General features: G+C 39.2%; 1 protein-coding gene across 3 annotated transcripts in view; it reads left to right on the forward strand.

Moving 5' to 3' along the window:
- The window catches only part of LOC131693166 (protein strawberry notch), a 60,350-nt gene that overhangs the window by 41,716 nt on the left and 3,542 nt on the right, over positions 1 to 15,092 (forward strand). For 2 of the 3 annotated variants that reach the window (XM_058980776.1, XM_058980778.1), the window contains 7 exons: positions 4,025 to 4,230; positions 6,870 to 6,954; positions 7,016 to 7,401; positions 7,466 to 7,875; positions 7,965 to 8,118; positions 8,201 to 8,481; positions 8,540 to 9,990. In XM_058980776.1, the coding sequence (XP_058836759.1) occupies positions 4,025 to 4,230; positions 6,870 to 6,954; positions 7,016 to 7,401; positions 7,466 to 7,875; positions 7,965 to 8,118; positions 8,201 to 8,481; positions 8,540 to 9,990 (2,973 nt within the window). The remainder of the gene's footprint in view (positions 1 to 4,024; positions 4,231 to 6,869; positions 6,955 to 7,015; positions 7,402 to 7,465; positions 7,876 to 7,964; positions 8,119 to 8,200; positions 8,482 to 8,539; positions 9,991 to 15,092) is intronic. The other variant, XM_058980777.1, reaches the window with a different exon arrangement.

Here is a 15,092-nt window from a genome sequence, read left to right on the forward strand (position 1 = left end):
TATTATACTCTTTCTGTTCTGGAAGGATTTAACATCTTTTCACTGCGTCAGTGACGTTTTGCATGGTTACAAGCAAATGCACCGAACGAGCCAAATTCATCGAGCTATCTGAAGCTACGTCCTATCATGTGAAATTGGGCTTTCGTAATAAGTAAGGCTGGGCGAAAAAAATTTTTTTTTTGCGTGTTGTCGGAACAAAACGCAATTTTTCGCTAGCTTTCCGCAACGAAACGTTAAACACAAATTCGTTTAAATTCGGGAATTTTGCGGAAATTTTACGATTTTTTTGGCCTGTTTCGCAAAATTTGCGAAACTTTTCGAAATTTATCAAAATGCAATTAATTTTAGAGTTCTGTAACTGTTTCTTGGTCAAATCAATAACGATTCATCTATTGAATCGATTCATCTGGAGATATTCTCATTTCTTAAATCAAACCTACGATGACTGGACAGCTTCCGATAACTGATCAGAGCAACGATTTACCTGATCTGTCATCCGCAGGGCGCAATAATGAAAAATAGAAACAAAGTACAGCTTACTAGTTTTATACAATTATATCACAAAGTAAAGTCGATCAAACATAAATTTATTAAGGTTTCAAGCAACTTTCCAATAATTTTTGATATTTTTTTATTTTGACTGTGGTCACTTGTAACCGTACATGTGATTAGCACATTTTATATTTTTGTGAAAGGCATAGCAACATCCTTTGAACAGTTTATTGTTTTGTGGCTACAAAACGCTTTTACTAGCCACTTAGTTTCTTTGTAAACTAGTTAGTATAATGAATGATACATATTTGTTGTCTTCGGAAAAAATGTGAATAACAGATGATGAAATAATTTCAAGAAAACCTCTATTTCTAGGTCTTGTCGCAACTGTAATAGAAGTTCCAGTAGAAATTTTCCACAAAATGCTCTTCAAACCTAATTATCCTAAGCAATTTCATTTTGCACATTTGGAGTTATGATGTGTGCAAATGGTAGACTTTTTGATTTTTTTTATTTATAATCTTACAATTATTATCCGGAAACGAATGCTTGTTCCGCCGTTAAATTTAGGTTGACGAGCCTACATTAAAAAAAACTCTTGAGCCTCAAAGAAGGCTTAGATCGAGGCGGGCATAGCGTAGTTGGTAAATCGATTGGTTTGTACGCTGCTCATCTGGATTCGGTTCCCAATGCCGTACATAGGGTTAGAGACTATTCTAACTCGAAAAAGAGGCGAATGACAAAGGTTAAAATATCTATAATCGAAACAAAAAAGGATGTAAAAGTTTAGAATTCGCTAGGATGCAAATTTAATGAGTTATAATTTTCTCTCGCTAGATTGCATATGTGGCCCAGAATGCCTTGGGCTAATTAGAAAAGATCGGAGCGGCGAAATTCGGAAAGTAGAGATCTATTTCTCTTTCGCAACTTTGTGTAATGGTAAAGTTGGAGTAAATTTATTAAGGGTACCATTTGTCCACATGTTTGAACGAGCCATATATATCTATGTGTTAGTATGAGTTCCTAAAAAGCAGTTTTTTGGCGGCTCCTCCGTACATTAAATTTGTATCACTTAGGTTTATTCTTAAAAGCTTTATTTTTAAAAAAAGAGCATTGATTTGTTGAAACTTTCGTTTTTATCTCAAAATTTGCATCAATAAAAATTAATACGTTCACGAAAGTTAGTGCCCGAATAAACCGAAGTAACCATACATGGATACATGTCGCCCGTTTAAATATATAGATAAATAGACTCATAATCCTATATGTCACGCTGTTAGGTCCATTTGTTTGTGGATATACCTCATTAAGAACCTATACCTGACGCAAATAGCATAGCATGGCAATGCGTAGCATGAACACCTGCGCAAATCGTAGGGTGAAGTTGCAGAATTGAGCATATCTGTTGTCATAAGTTTTCGCCACGATCTGCGATGACGTAGACCCGCTTATTTCCTTACACCTGGCTACGTCCTTACAAGCGTTTTTATTTTGATAATAGTTCGATCATCTACTTAGTGAAAACACTCGGAACCAAAACAATTTTCATAGATGACGGAGATAACAAAAGGCGAATCGAATGTATATAAACCTATATTGGAAGTTACATCAATACTAATAAAATTACCAATGCATACGCAGCTCTCCTAAGAACAGTATAATCAAAATAACATGCAAAGATCTCACCGGGAACTCCGTGGTGCCTTCACAACTTCCGGCGGAATGCCGGTACACGTGGGACTCCTAATAGTCGGCGAGAGACTTCCGAACTGCCGTCTGGGCTTCACACCAGCACGCAGAAGAAGTCCCTAAAACCGGCAGATCAAACAAAGCAACTAATGCTCTTTTGCTGGCATCACGTAGAAAACTGTCCTCCCGGGAACGTTGCGGCTAATGGTTCACTGATGATTAACTATCAAAATCACGGCACCGTGGGTGAAAAACTGTTTCTTTTTTCAATTAAAAGAAAAGTAGAAAACTCAAACCTATACCTGACACAAATGTTCATTTAATGACATTCCGAGGCGAAAAAAATTCATTTTTGTTACGCATCCTTCGCCACCGAGTGCGGCATCTCACCCGCAATTTTAATGCGGCATCTCTCCCAATTGTAGGGGAGAAACGCCGTACGATGACGTTTTCCACTGAAATTATAGATGACCGTGTTCATGATCAGAATGCCTTCTAATTGGTCCCAGCTATTCAAGTGATACATGATTTACCTAAAAAAATCGTACAATAAAAAAACGAGATTTTAATGTGATTCTGAAAATTTTCGGCACTCCGCGATACAAATAAAGGCACATAATCATTGATAATATTTTTTGTGGGTTAATAATAAGGATTATTTTACATCTCTAGTGTTGTAATTCTTTGAAAGACAAACTCGCAATATCGCATTATCGTACTAAAATTGTATGTACTAGATATAGAGAATGCGGTATCTCCCGAAATTATCCTATATAAGTAAATTTCCTACCACCTCCTCCTTTAACATGGCTTGGGACTGAAATAGTAAATGCGTGTAACTCATATTCTACGAATGTTTTCGGTTTTATGTCATACTAGATAATACCCGTCGAGCGTTGCTGCGAGTTTCAACGAAATAGGTGTAGAATTTCCAATATCATACATTTGTTTCGAAGCGTGCAGAAAATTCCCAACCAACGCTCCATAACAAATATCTACTACGTATACATGTTTAGGACAATCGGTTTAGCCGTTTCAAAATCCCTAAAGTATATACAACCAAACCTTAAGGTTTATATACAGATAGATTTAAATTAGAAAGATTTGAAACTTGTACCAACTTTGTTAGAGTTTAAAAAGAAATACCGAATGAATGCTAAGTCGAAATAATCCCAACAGCATCTTAAAATTATTGAAGTTTTTGAAATCTATAGGAAAGTATACTATGAATTCAAATATTTCTTCAAAATTTCCACTACATTCACTCTAGTTGGTAGTTGGAATCACATCCAATTTAGCTTCACTTCGGTCAATATTTACTGCTTTTGTTAGTTTGGCTTATTTATGTATGAATGTATTAATAGCTTTATTTCGTATAGAGTTTCCATATCTAAATCAGTTCGCTGTAAGCATAATTTATTTAATTTATGTACACCCGGCGTTAGACGCTTATATATTTCCCCACCCTAGAAGTTCTTACTGTAGTATTCATGTGGTAAGACAACTGGTAAACCCTCTCTTGTATCAGTCGCCTTCGACTAGTGGGTTGGACTATAATCTCGTCCTATCGCTCATTGTGTCCCTCGGATGCTAATTAATGTTAGCCGTCAATGAATGCAAACATCTTGCAATTGAATTAGCGTTGCTGCATTCGAGAAATGCGGCAAAGCTTCCTCCTCGTGAGGATATATTGATTTTATGCATGTGTCTCCTTGTTTGTTCTCATTGTTTGAAATTATTTACGCATCCTTAGAGGACTGCGACTATTAGATCATTTATAGTTTTATTGAACGTCATTATTTTAGTTCCATTAATTTTCATAATTTTCTATTCCTACCATTAGTGAGCATGGCAGCTACACTCGGGTTCGGTGGCAGTTCGTCAATGAATAGCATGGGCCAGATGACAAGTAACCAGATCATGCTTGAACACTTGAAAGCACTCGTTACTGCCAATCCACACTACCTAACGAGTGGCATACCGACAAATCTGCTCTCACAGATCTGGATGGCGGATCAGAGCAAGGTACCACAACCATCGTTTAACTATGTATGTAATAATTTTATTTATTGTTTTTTGTTATATTGAAGTCGTTTAATAGTGTCAAAAAGATTCCCCGATATTGTTTTTATTTTGATGTAGACTATATTTAATCTTTCGAATCTAATTTCTTTCCCGTTTCAAAGCACTGGCAGAGTCCACCATATCACATAGAGTAAAGTGCCTAGTTTCACCCATATTGGGATGGGATTAATTACTCGGTCTACAATTGATGAAATGCGTACAAATTGGCTTCAACAGTTTTGCTTCGTTATTAAGAATCAAGATAATAACACAAATGTCCTGGTGAAATGCTCGTGTATGAGCGCAAAGAAAACTCGAATCGAGTGCCCCTATCATTTGACTCAATGCGTTGAACAAGGTGGCAGATAGTGTCTATTCAACGGCTTTAAATGGGTAGGGTGATAATAGAAAAATGGCGAAAATAGGCTCATTACCCTCTATTCTTCTATTGAGTTTGTAGAGTAGAACAGAGGGGGCGCTAAAGTTGACCAACTCAAATTGGAGATAACTCGTTTGAAAAAAGAGTCAAACATGATGACGCTTATTGACAACTTAATAATACAGGTTCTTTATTGAGTTCAACATGCCGAAAACAATAAAAAAAACTAAGGGCATCCTCTGAACTTTCATGGATCACTATTGAAAAAAAATCAAATCAACATCATCTTCATTCTTTTCGTTTTTTTTCCTTAAACGTTATCCTATGATACATAAATGTGATACCATTATTCCAAATTTACTTTACAATTGCGTTGAAGATTTCGTATTATTTTTTGGTGCATTTGCACACAGAAACTTGTGCTTCCCAAACCTGGAACGACAGATCTTGGTATCCCGTTCGCAAAATGTTTTCCTTTCATATTTCTGATTTGGTTGTTTGCCATTTAATTTTCAGAATTGTTCGGGCGAATTCATTCTTTCGTCGAACTCCCGGATTCGAAACAATAGCAGCAGCTAGGCATGGTTGAACAATGCTATACTGCGTGTTGTAGTTGAGCTCCGCAACCGAGAGTATTGAAAACGGCACTCTGTATCAGTACTAGTTGAGGAGCATGCAGTGCGACGAATGAAACGCCCGTAGTTGACTGCAGCACTTAATTTTCGACCACAGTGCTTTTATGCTTTGGAAAACACTAGAGCCGACTGTACTCAAATTTTGAAAGTAACGTAGTCGAATATTTTCAGCTTCTGTAAACACCTGTGTTTGTGGTCCCCTGTCCTAGTGATAAATACGTCATAAAACGTCATAAAACGTCGAGACTAGATATTATCTCGAAAACAAAAATGTCACATTGTTTCATATCCACAGTAATTAAACTACCTATAACATTTTAAACAAATTCGGTAAAATTCCTGTTACAGCATTTTTTGCGAATGCCTAACATTTCACGAAACAAAATACTAGCTTGCTGCAGGCGAGAATTTTGGCAGACCTGGCTTTGATGCTCTGCTAGTGATGAAGTATTACTTTCCATCCTTAACTTTCGTATATTTTTAGCTTGAATGTTAAGCGGACGTACTGTATTAAACTAACTTTATTTCGCAGAGACAAAAAGCCTGAACCTTCTACAAAAGAATCCCACAAGGACAGGTACCGACTACCTAGGGATGGTGTTTATCCAAACTGAAAGTGGCGCTCAGCAATCATCATAACTACATGAAACTATTCAGGATTGCTTTATTTAAGGTTCAAGTTACCTTTTTTGAGCATGTGTTAGATTTAAACGCTGGGTAGTATGGGTAGGAAAAATTGTGTTTAGCTTTGCCATGAATTGAATCGTGATGCTTTGCATGAATTGAATCGTGATGATCTAATAAATCGACTGATATTCTTCTTTTAGAGTTTTGAAAAGGTTTAAATGGATAATCTGGTGGCAAAGCTGAACACAATTTTTCTTACGCACACTACCAAGCCTTGAGGTAACTTGAGCCTTAACCCATTCATGCCCATGTTGTTTGTGGACAACAAAGTTTTTAAACAGTTATAACTTTCGATTGAGGCAAGATTGGCACACAAAAACAAGTAAGGCTAATAAATGTGGCTATTGCCTTTCATTTAAGTACTAACAGTTACAAGGATCAGCTCTAGAACGGAAGTTATTGAAGTTAGTCTGATTGGATTCCAATGGAGCAGTGCTGCCAGGGACAGTTTAAGTTGACGGCGGTAAATGAATTTTTCATATATTTTCGTTATGTTGCAATATTATTGAAAACTGATAAAACTTATCAATTTAGAGTGCCTTTGGCTACGTTTTCCACGCAAGTGGACTATTGTAAAAATTCTAGGATAATTGTATTGAGCATTGGAAGGTAAAAAATGAGCAGCTTCTAGCACTGCGAGAGAAGGTCCTATCTTTATGCAAAATGGCTTTTCGTGTTTCTTGGCCCCACCGTTTTCAAGGAAAAATAGTTTTGAAATCCTACATGCACTAGAAAAAAGTTGGGCATGAAAGGGTTAAAGTATGCGGTTTATCTTCCAGTCTTTCACTTTTTTTAAAATATTTTCAATCGACTCCTTTGTTGAACGACTTCATTAATTCCGATTTCTCCAATACACATTGTACATAGTTATGCGAAATGTTTTTGGAACTGTAATTGTTTGTATTTCAACAACTCCACTATAGCTGAACCAAGTTCCTGAAGAGGAAGAAGCCGAAGAAGAAGAGTTAGGTGTTGCAGAAACGTACGCGGAATATTGGCCAGCCAAGTGTAAGAACTATAAAATGCAAACGGCAATATTATTTTACGTTAACTGATTCATTTTTCACAGTAAAAATCGGCAAAAAACATCCCGATCAGGTAGTAGAAACGGCATCTTTGTCATCAGTCGAACCATCTGATGTCTACTATAAGCTAGCAATTCCACCGGAGACCATTAATTCCGGTCAGTTGAGTGCGCTACAGTTAGAATCAATAACCTATGCTAGTCAGGCACATGAACACTTGCTCCCGGACGGTTCCCGGGCTGGTTTTCTCGTCGGTGACGGAGCCGGTGTGGGCAAAGGTCGAACGATAGCTGGGATCATCCATGAAAACTATCTAAAAGGACGTAAAAAGTCTATCTGGATATCAGTTTCCAACGATCTGCGTTATGATGCAGAACGCGATCTGCGAGATATTGGTGCCGGGAGAATAAGTGTACATGCGTTGAATAAGGTGAGTTACAAAAGTTTGTTGCTTCTACTCGACACGAGCGTTAACTTATAATACTACAATCTAGCTTAAATATGCGAAAATAAATTCAACGGTAAACAACAACACCAAAAAGGGCGTTATCTTTGGCACATACTCAGCGTTGATTGGTGAATCTCAAAGCGTGGCTTCCGGCAAATATAAGACACGACTCAAACAACTTCTGCAGTGGTGCGGAGAAGATTTCGACGGAGTAATTGTATTTGACGAGTGTCACAAAGCGAAAAATCTTTGTCCCGTGGGTTCTAGTAAGCCTACCAAAACAGGTCTCACTGCGCTGGAATTGCAGAATAAGCTTCCTAAGGCAAGGGTTGTGTACGCTTCGGCAACCGGTGCGTCAGAACCTCGTAACATGGCATATATGGTACGGCTCGGTATCTGGGGTCAAGGAACACCTTTTCCTACGTTTATGGATTTTATTACGGCTGTTGAAAAAAGGTGAGATAAAGTTGGGAGCGTATCAATTTTGCCGTAGTATTTCCAGCAGCTTACACATAACACTGAAAAACAAACTAATAATCTTTCAGAGGCGTTGGTGCGATGGAAATCGTCGCAATGGATATGAAACTACGAGGAATGTACATTGCCCGTCAGCTGAGCTTCCACGGAGTAACGTTCAAAATCGAAGAAGTACCTTTGACGCGTGAGTTCAAGCAGGTTTATGATGAGTCGGTTGAATTGGTAATTGTCTGCTCACCAGAATTGACTTTTTAAACTAATTGGTATGTTTTATTCTTTTTGTTGGATTCGTTCGCAATTTCAGTGGGTCCTTGCGATGCAAAAATTTACCGAGGCTGCAGAGCTCATAGATGCCGAAAATCGCATGAAGAAAACTATGTGGGGTCAGTTTTGGTCGGCTCATCAGCGATTTTTCAAGTATCTTTGCATTGCATCTAAGGTGAACCATGCCGTCAAAGTCGCCCGCGAAGCAATCAAGTATGGCAAGTGTGTGGTGATTGGTTTGCAATCGACTGGTGAGGCCAGGACGCTGGAGCAGTTAGAAAGAGATGATGGGGAGCTTTCTGATTTTGTGTCAACGGCAAAGTAAGTATTTTTCTGAGCATCTATGTCTTTACGAAACTATTAACCCTTTTCGTTACAGAGGCGTTTTCCAATCACTTGTGGAAAAGCATTTTCCAGCACCAGACCGGGGCCGTATTAATCGTCTCCTTGGATTGGAGGGACCCAAAAAAACACAGTTAGAATGTATATTAGAGGATATAGACTCAAAACCTTCCGCTAGCAGCGGTGATCTCAAACGTAAAAATATATTTGTCAAGACTGGTACTCAAGGAAAGACTAAAAAACCTCGTCGGAACTCTTCAGATGACGATTCAAATAGTGACTCTCAGGAGTCGGATGGTAAGGCATCCGGCAGTGAACATGAAGAAAGTAATCATGACTCTGATAGTGCTCGCAGCAGTGATTACAATCCGTTCTACTCTGGTTCTGACAGTGATGATGATCCGTGGGTGGGAAAGACGAGCAAACTCAAACCCCAAAAGCCAAAGACGCCAAAAAAGAAACCCGTATCCACTCAGGATAAAATTCAAGCACATCTTTCTAAGAGGCAAAATGAAACGAAACCTGTGACGATACAAGCTAGCAACGGTATTTCCATTCAGCTTGGGCCGCCGCCTAAAGATGCTATCGAACGGGCATGCCAAATGAAGGATGAATTGTTATCAAAAATAGAAAAGCTTGGATCACGACTGCCTGCCAATACGCTCGATCAGTTGATCGATGAGCTAGGTGGACCTGAAAACGTAGCTGAGATGACTGGTCGAAAAGGACGAGTCGTTCAAAGCGACGACGGTACAATTCAGTATGAGTCCAGGTCCGAGCAGGATATACCCCTGGAAACTCTTAATATTACCGAGAAAAAACGATTCATGGATGGAGAAAAGGATGTGGCCATCATATCTGAGGCGGCATCTAGTGGTATTTCTCTGCAAAGTGATCGACGCGTTCGTAACCAACGACGGCGCGTTCACATTACACTCGAGTTACCCTGGTCAGCTGATCGAGCCATCCAACAGTTTGGTCGAACTCATCGATCCAACCAGGTCAATGCACCAGAATACATGTTCCTTATATCTGATCTTGCTGGCGAGCGAAGATTTGCTTCAACCGTTGCCAAAAGACTCGAATCCCTTGGTGCTTTGACCCACGGCGATCGGCGAGCAACTGAAACGCGCGATTTGTCACAATTCAATATTGACAACAAGTATGGCAGGTCAGCGCTGGAATCGGTAATGAAAACTATTATGGGGTACGACCAGCCGCTGGTTCCACCTCCTAGTGATTATGAAGGGGATTTTTTTAAAGATATTGCCGGGGCGCTTGTGGGTGTCGGACTAATTGTGAATAGCGAGCACATGCCCGGAGTGTTGAGCTTGGATAAAGATTACAATAATATTTCGAAGTTTCTGAATAGAATACTTGGAATGCCGGTGGAGTTGCAGAATAGGCTGTTCAAGTATTTTACTGATACGTTAGCGGCTATTATTGAGCAGGCAAAAAAGCGCGGACGATTCGATCTTGGAATTTTAGGTAAGTTTTATTCGTATATAAAGACCTTGTTTTTTGTGGCTGTCATTAAGTCGTGATTGGCACTCTTTAACAGTTTTTAGGCTTGTGCCAGTTGTATCATAGCGGAAACCTAAACAAACATATAGTACATTAAGCATTAAGCTTTCATATCGTGCATACTGGATTGGCATTGGCAATGTGAATATCCTAACATAGTTTATTGTAGATTATAACCACTATATTAATTTAACAGTTAAGTGCATATAAAATCCTGAAAACAGGCAAATCTTGTTCCAAAAATAAATTGCAACTGTTCCAGCTCTAGCAGAATACTTTTATAATCAATGACGTCAATGAAGTGATTTGGCATAATGGCTATTTGACATAATGGCCGTTTGGCATAAAAGTCATCTGGCATAAAGCCCATTTGGCATAATAGTTATTTAGTGAAGTCGCAGTGAAATATGTACCCAACAAAGAGTAATTACAAAATCTTGTTGAGATTATTTATATTGAACGATTATACAAATAACAAAAAAGTACAAAAAATTAACAACGTATCATAACATACAATTCTTATAACTACTAACAAAAACAAGTACGCTATTTGGCATTTCAATCCAATAATGCGGCAATCGCTTGCAAATAATCTTCGGTAGTGTAACTCTGCATACTATGCGCTGCAATGAATTCCCAAAAGTGAAAATTGGACTAAACCGGTTTAGTCCAATTTTCACTTTTGGGAATTCATTGCAGCGCATAGTATGCAGAGTTACACTACCGAAGATTATTTGCAAGCGATTGCCGCATTATTGGATTGAAATGCCAAATAGCGTACTTGTTTTTGTTAGTAGTTATAAGAATTGTATGTTATGATACGTTGGGCCTTAAGGGTACAAGACCTAACTTAAATTAAGTTTTGCTTTTTTGTGTTTCGAATTCATATTGTCAGTAACTAGCACCAACTGGGTGTCTAGTTAGACGATGCATCTAAAACTAGTACCCAAATTACCACTAGTTAGACACAAAAAATTCCAAACAGTTCACACGACATATGTGAACGCCTAAAGCCACATGTCCCGCGTGATGTCCCGGGAAGCAAATATAGCTCTGATTTGCTGATGAGAAAGCGAAAACGAACTCTTGTCTTTTGGTTGATGCGCTATTTTTAAAATAGTGGCGTTGTTTTCCTAACATGCAGTGTTCCGCTTCTTGCTTGAAGTACACGACTGATACGCCAATACCTGCCCTTTCGTGTAGTTGTCCTTGATTCGCATTTCTTCAATTATTTTGAATAGTCCAACGTGTCGTTCTACTATACCGGTCCATCTACTGTGCCAAACCTCGATTTGGTTAATTGTTCGAGGGAACGTTTTCAGTATATTCTCGAAAATCGACCAGATTTCTGGAGCATAAAGCGGCTCACCATGCGAAACTCGCCGTGCTCGACCCAAAACGTATGTGTTTTCAACATACTCCATAAATCCGAGCAGCAGCGGTTCAAGAGTTGTCGTTTGCAGTTACTGGAATGCGGTTCTTATTTTTTCCGCTGGTAGAAAAGCAAGAGCGTGCGTTTCTTTTTAAATTGTGCTGAATTGTTATTAAACGATCTTATTAGATCGTGTTGTTGCACATATTTCCACGAGTTTTTACTCAAATGGAAAAGTAAGCAGAGTGATTTGCGTCCAGAAACTCGGATTTGCAGGCGTTAATGATAGCCTTCTCGAAATCAATCAGTATCACAGTTGGTGCCAAATCAATATTGATTATTTCAGCTTCTTCAATGAGCCTAGATAAAACAGTTAGGTACAAATTCTCACTTTTTGATGGCATCAAGATGTAAAAAAATGGGAAAATATGTTAGTGAGACGAGGCAGATAAGCCTTAGATGGAAAACATTTTGACGGAAGAGACCAGGAACGCTATCAAAGGTCCTGTCCGTCACCCAATATTTGGAGATCGACAGTCTTTGCAAACCATCATGTGTTCCAAACGGCCTTTCGCTGTGTAAGGTGACATCTGCCAACAGAAATCTTTCTCCAGACACAGTACGCATCAATTGGTGAGGATTAATGATGGCTTCCAACGAATCAGACTCATTCGTAAAATTCTGAGCCGTGCACTGGGCACGTTCTACGATTTTTCTCTGAGCATATATTGTGATGCGCTGTTGCATACTGTGACGAAATTGTAACGAAGCAAACCGCATAGCCTTTGCTGGTTTACACTGGTCTTCTGTCGCATTCCGTTTTAAAACATTACGCAGCTTCGTTTCCGCAAGACCTGCTGGTTCCCTAAGATGATCTCGCTAGATTTTCAGAGCGGCGTGCATTAGCGCGTGTGGCGGAAGGTTATAGAAGAGATTTGCGAGAAAAAAATGTTCCAGTAATGATGATGATTTTTCCTAACGTATTTTGAGTTTTTTAATTTATTCTTTGGTGTTAGGATTAGCAAGAATGGTTCAAATGAAAGATAATACTGGAAAGTTTCAGATTGATTGGTTCAACGGTATTCGAAATATGTTGCTCACTGTCAGGTCACTTTTCGAAACAATCGATATCATTGTCATTGTCATTTCTCAGCCCACACCCTGGCAGACGTTCATCCGCCCATCTAGACTCTGTCAAGATGAGGACCTACAAAGCCTAACTGTTCGTATGTGCTAGTCCGTATAGCACACCAGTTTCTTCCACAAGCAGGCGCCGGCTGTTGACCAGTCCCACAAGTTTCAGATACATTACATAGAGGATAGTTGGAGACAGAAAATGAAGAGATAGTAAAGAGATTTTGGTTTGCTGAAACGAGACAAGAAAAGCAAAATAATTGTGATTAGTTTTTTTTTTTATCGGGCAGATGGGACTGCAGCTTAACGTAACGTCAAGTTCTCTATTTTGTCTGGCCCAATGTATCCTGCTCCTAACAACGCGTGCTAAGTCGTCAGTGATGCAATTAAAACTTCGCATTGATTCCGCTTCTATTTTCTTCCTGATCTCCTCATGGGTCCCCTAGGTCAGAAGCGGATCAATCGAATACAAACTATTTGGCGCAAGTTCAGAGCGTGTAACGTCGTGTCATCTAGTCTGTCATCCTATGGAAAATCATCCTACCATCGCCTTGGGGCCAACGTCATATTGGCAAATTTCGCATTGAATCCGCTTCTGTCTCTTCCTAATCTCTTTTTTGTCTGCTAGGTCCGAAGCAGATCAATCGACTATTAATTGAAACGGTAAACATACTAGCAGTATTAGTCCTTACTCGCGAATACTTTTCCTTCAACTGTGCTGTTTCTTCTCTATCTTATAACATAACTCGATTATCCCTGTTCTAGTCAATATACATATTCATTACATTATGGACCAGGCAAACCCTTAATTTTTCTATTATTATTATGCTGAGTAGCTATATCAGTGAAGGTATTTTAGGATTTCGCAAAAGAATCTCTGCCAATAAAGGCATAAGAAATATTTCTCCACTATTAACCATAAAGTTTGCTCGAACCGAATGTCCGCCTGGTTCGACTCGAATAGACCACACCGACCCGAAAGGGTTGCTTATCATTTCTGAGAGCCGGTGTGATTGGTCGAGTTTAGTAATCATAAGAACAAGTCCTGAATAATTAACTATCTCTTAGGTGCCAGTCCTGCACTCCTTTCCTGAACTAGCCTCATACTCACGATCAAAAGTGTCGACAACTAGTAGGATCCACATGTCCCCCACCCAAGCGAATTGATCAACTTGCAAGTAGGAGCACATATCTACCAACCAGCCAAGAAGACTTCCGAATCAATGAGAATGGACCATGCCAGTCGAAGGCCACAGGCCCAGCTCCACCTCGTACAGTGTCATTGTCATTTCTCAAGATGAGAACCTACAAAGCCTAACTGTTCGTATGTGCTAGTCCGTATAGATATTGGTTTGCTGAAACGAAACAAGAAAAGCAAAACAATTGTGATTAGTATCGTAGCTATAATAAATAAATAAACGATTTCTCCTCTGTTGTCGATTTCCCTGCTCGCAGTCCTCCCTCCTGTTCCTGATCTGTTTGGGCCACTGGCTTTCCGTTTCCTTGGCCGTCCCGCTCTCCCGCACACATCGTAGCAGGAGAAACAAATGAAAAGACAAAACAAAACATAATGAAAATAAATGGAAGTGTGCTATCTGTGCCTAAATTGATGTTGCTTCTCAGTTTCGCACGACCCAGGGGGGACTTGGCCTTGATCCCAATGCTCTGTCACCGATGTTACGTGATATTCGTTATGGAATATTCTTTGTTTGGGGGCCATTCATAAACAATGTTGTACGTTTTTTTTATCCCTGATCCGCTGATACGTCTAAAATTCATTTTTAGTTTTTTTTATCTCGTTACGTGACGCTCTTCCCTATTGTCAATATCCAACATCATTTATGAATGATCCCCTGGTGATATATTTAGAGCAGACAATCCAATGAGAAATAGGATTGACAGGATTTTAGTGCGCTCTTGGCACCTTGTGTCACATCTTCATGTTTGTTATACATACTAAGTATACCAAAGCATGCGATGTGATGACCGGAAGATTAGAGAAGCAACTCCTCCCCTTCCCCCCATGTTGCTCACTGTCAGGTCACTTTTCGAAACAATCGATATCGAAATAAAATGCACGCGTGTATTGCAGAGATAGCGTTATATCAATTCATGTTTTTGGTTCTCAGTCGCGTTGAAAATTTAAGTAAATGCTATTGAGAGTATGCACTACAAATATATGCAATAAATTTTGCATCGATTTTTTGATCCAGCATGTTGATTCATACTGGGTTCCAGGACATTGTGGAGTTACAGGGAATGAAAAAAACCGATGAGGGTCTTTCACTAATTTTATTGACCCAGCACCATTCTGTGGAGTCTTATCGAATACCCTCAAAATGGGACTGAAAAAGTGAGAGATCACAACTATAAAGTACAATTGGAGTACCTACCACACCTTGACTACAACAAACGAGGTAAAATTTGGTTCACCCAACGAGAAAAAAAAAGCCTGAAGTTGCTTAGACTAAACAAAAAAGAGCTATGCATCACGACGGGACTACTTACCGGACACTGTCCGATCAAATATCAGCTTCAGACAATTGGTAAGCTTATAAAC

The sequence above is a fragment of the Topomyia yanbarensis genome, chromosome 3, assembly GCF_030247195.1.
Source record: "Topomyia yanbarensis strain Yona2022 chromosome 3, ASM3024719v1, whole genome shotgun sequence".
Taxonomy (NCBI): domain Eukaryota; kingdom Metazoa; phylum Arthropoda; class Insecta; order Diptera; family Culicidae; genus Topomyia; species Topomyia yanbarensis.